Source organism: Hipposideros armiger, unplaced genomic scaffold (genome assembly GCF_001890085.2).
Source record: "Hipposideros armiger isolate ML-2016 unplaced genomic scaffold, ASM189008v1 scaffold_844, whole genome shotgun sequence".
NCBI classification, from domain to species: Eukaryota; Metazoa; Chordata; class Mammalia; order Chiroptera; family Hipposideridae; genus Hipposideros; species Hipposideros armiger.
The window spans coordinates 479,855-482,800 of NW_017732194.1; the positions used below are offsets into that span (position 1 = coordinate 479,855).

The following is a 2,946-nucleotide window of genomic DNA, read 5'->3' on the forward strand; positions in this document are numbered from 1 at the left end:
TTTGGTCTAAATATAAATGATATTTGGGTCGGGAGAATTGAATGAATTAAGTCATCAGTATGTCCGCTGCATAGAGGAAGTGCACCAAGATGAAAGGAGCAATAAAACCACGACAAGCTGAGAAGAGCACACACAGGATGCTCAAATCTGGTTAAGAAGACAAAAGCAGAGAAGCGAGCAGAGTCAGGGCCCAATACTAGCGTGCAGGCTACAAAAACATCCATGTTTCCAGCCCGGGAAAGTTCCAGAACCACCAACCTTCATCATGAGTGCTTCCTCCCCTGACTGGTGGGTTAGACAACTATGGGCTAGAGTCCTCGAGCGTGTGTCAGGACTGGACTCATGTTCCTTCCAGCCAATGCAGTTAAAACAGGTTAGCTGAGGCAAGGCTTCCTTCTATCTATAACCAGATAGGCCTGCCTCAGTGAAGAGCATGTTGGCTCCAAGAACATATTTATGTTTTCTCCTGGACAAAAGGTGTTAGCAGCATGGCTGGGTCTGTCCTTGGTTTTGTCTGGGGGTCTGCAGCTTCTTTGCTTGTCTGGGTCTCCAGAGGCACAGGTCCCTAGCACATAGGCCATAGGAGAGCCCACGTTAGGGGTGGAGGGGAGAAAGCAAGGGGTTCACAGACACTGAGTGTGAAGTCCTGCTGGGAAGGTCTCATTTCCCTCCAAGTTCCCTTGCAACAGTGGGGAATGATATGAATTCCAATAGCATCTGAAAATTGGGTTTGGACTGAAAGCGGCTCCAAAGCATCAAGACAATTAGTGTTCACTTCACTTCCTGTAGTTACTTCCATAAAATGGAAGATGGCTAACCTGACACTCTGGGCATCCTTCATTGATGGACAGGAAGACCTCTGGATTAGTTATATGAATCACTTAGCCACTGTGGGACTCAGTTTCCTCATCTATAAAATGGGAGATTGAATGAGGTGATTTCTAGCTTCCTTGCACATTCAACGACCCATGGTGGTTCACAGGCCCACCTCTCAATGAAGTTAGCTCAGTTTGGTAGAGAAGTGGGAGTGAACACACTTGACCTTTCATAGAGTGTACTTCTAGCCATTGTTGCCATAAAAGGTCCAGCCCAATTTAAGGTCATTCCTTTCCACCTTGTTGGTTCCTGGTCCACCTCAATTCTATTCTAGGGTTTCTGTGCTGTTATAGGCCAAACACCCACAAAGTGTCTGTAATTAGACTTTTACCCAACCTGGGAGACCTGGGAATGTGCATTTTTAAGATTCCATGTCCAAGTGCTGTAATCCTTCCAATCTCCCCTTCAATGATTTCAATTATTATATGGGTTCTTTCAGAACTACCCCAATATTATATTGATAACTACTGCTTTATTTCACCCAACAGTTTTCAAATTCAAGCTCATTTTGCTTTATTTTCCATTTCAGATTAAGACATCAGTTATCTGGGCAACCCCAAATGTTTCCTTCTCAATTCCATTATGGGTAATAATACTAGCAATACTTCTTGGATTATTGGTTCTGGCCATTTTGACCTTAGCTTTATGGAAGGTAAGTTTATTTCCTGTCTTTTCCTTTTGGAGTAGAGAGGCCACTGAAGAGGGTTAGAAGGATATACCTAGCAATTTAACAAGACAGTGCTGGAGGTGTGAGTTGCAGATTTTTATAAAAGGAACAATGCATCTTGTTTGCTTTGGCAAACAATATGCTTTTGTAGCTGACAGTTAAGAAGACAAGGGTGTTTAATATTGCTTTTATCTTGAGATTTCTTGTAAATGCAGAGAGAATTAGATTTTATTAACTAAAACCTGTGATCTTTTTTTCCAATATGTTTAGAATGAGAATGTTATTATGAAGACTTCTTTTTCTTGTTTAATTAACCAAGAGCATAAGCTTTTTATTGACATGGAGTTATCAGCCATCCTTTGAGATTTTTCTCTACAAGTACTACACAGACGCAATAATAGAATAATTGATACTTGGACTATCAAGTAGGGCAATAGATCATGCATGTTATAATATTCTTGGACTTTTTTTTATCTTGCCAACTAGTGTGTCTCCATTAGGACATCTTAACTTACTCTTTGATGTGATCTACTGAAGTTTGCTCTAAAAGTCAACAATAGGAATTAATTTCTGGCCCTAAAACAGACACGACTGCCAAGTTTCACAGAGCTTTCCATTCCAAAATAGAAACAATGTCACAATTACATGACTATCAGAGTAATTCATCCAGTCACATCTTAGTTAACCACTATTGTTGTGGGTCTCCAAAAATCACAGCGTGTTTTTATTTTAAAACAATATGCAGCATGCTTAATAAACCTATAAGCTGAGAAAACCTTGCCTTTTAAGTTAAATATTGGCTTTCCAGGTCATTATCAGCTGTTTTCTGCCATCCTGAGCCCACACAGTCTACTACACGCATTTAGAAAATAGGTTTTTTGTGTTATTCTGTTATTTATAGTAACTATATTTCCATAAGTGTTGTAATGATATGTGCCAATTGACAAAACACTGTACTAGTCCTACAAAAGAAAGATGGCTCAATAGCTAACAGCCAAACCCAGTGAACTGGGCTTCCAATGTAAGAAACCAGAAATAAGAATCAAGGTTCCAGGTTTCTAGGAAAAGATATATTCTCCTAAACCAAATACTAATTTGTCATTTAGGAGGATGAACATTCTAGAATCACCTCTTCCCTGAGTTGCTGGCTAATCTTTACAAAGCCCCTGAGGTGTTCTAGGATTGAAATAAATGACCAATCTGATTTTCCTCTATAAATTATATGTCCCACCATGTGCCAAGGGATATGCAAGCACCCCCTCACTTCCTCCTGTCGTCCATCCCACTGAAGCCCACCATGCAGGGACGGAGAGAACCCCCCTTCCCTGGTCAGCACTTAGTCCTGCTGCTGGCTCCAGAAAAGAGGCAGAAAAGCAGAGCGGGAATCCCTGGGCCATGTTGCC

The 2,946-nt window shown here is 41.0% G+C and overlaps 1 protein-coding gene across 1 annotated transcript in view; it reads left to right on the forward strand.

Moving 5' to 3' along the window:
* ITGA8 (integrin subunit alpha 8) overlaps nt 1-1,667 on the forward strand; it is a 172,126-nt gene extending 170,459 nt beyond the window's left edge. The window contains exon 28 of the mRNA XM_019629342.1: nt 1,406-1,667. Within this exon, the coding sequence (XP_019484887.1) occupies nt 1,406-1,585 (180 nt within the window). The 3' untranslated portion in view covers nt 1,586-1,667. The remainder of the gene's footprint in view (nt 1-1,405) is intronic.
* The last annotated feature ends 1,279 nt before the right edge of the window (nt 1,668-2,946 follow it).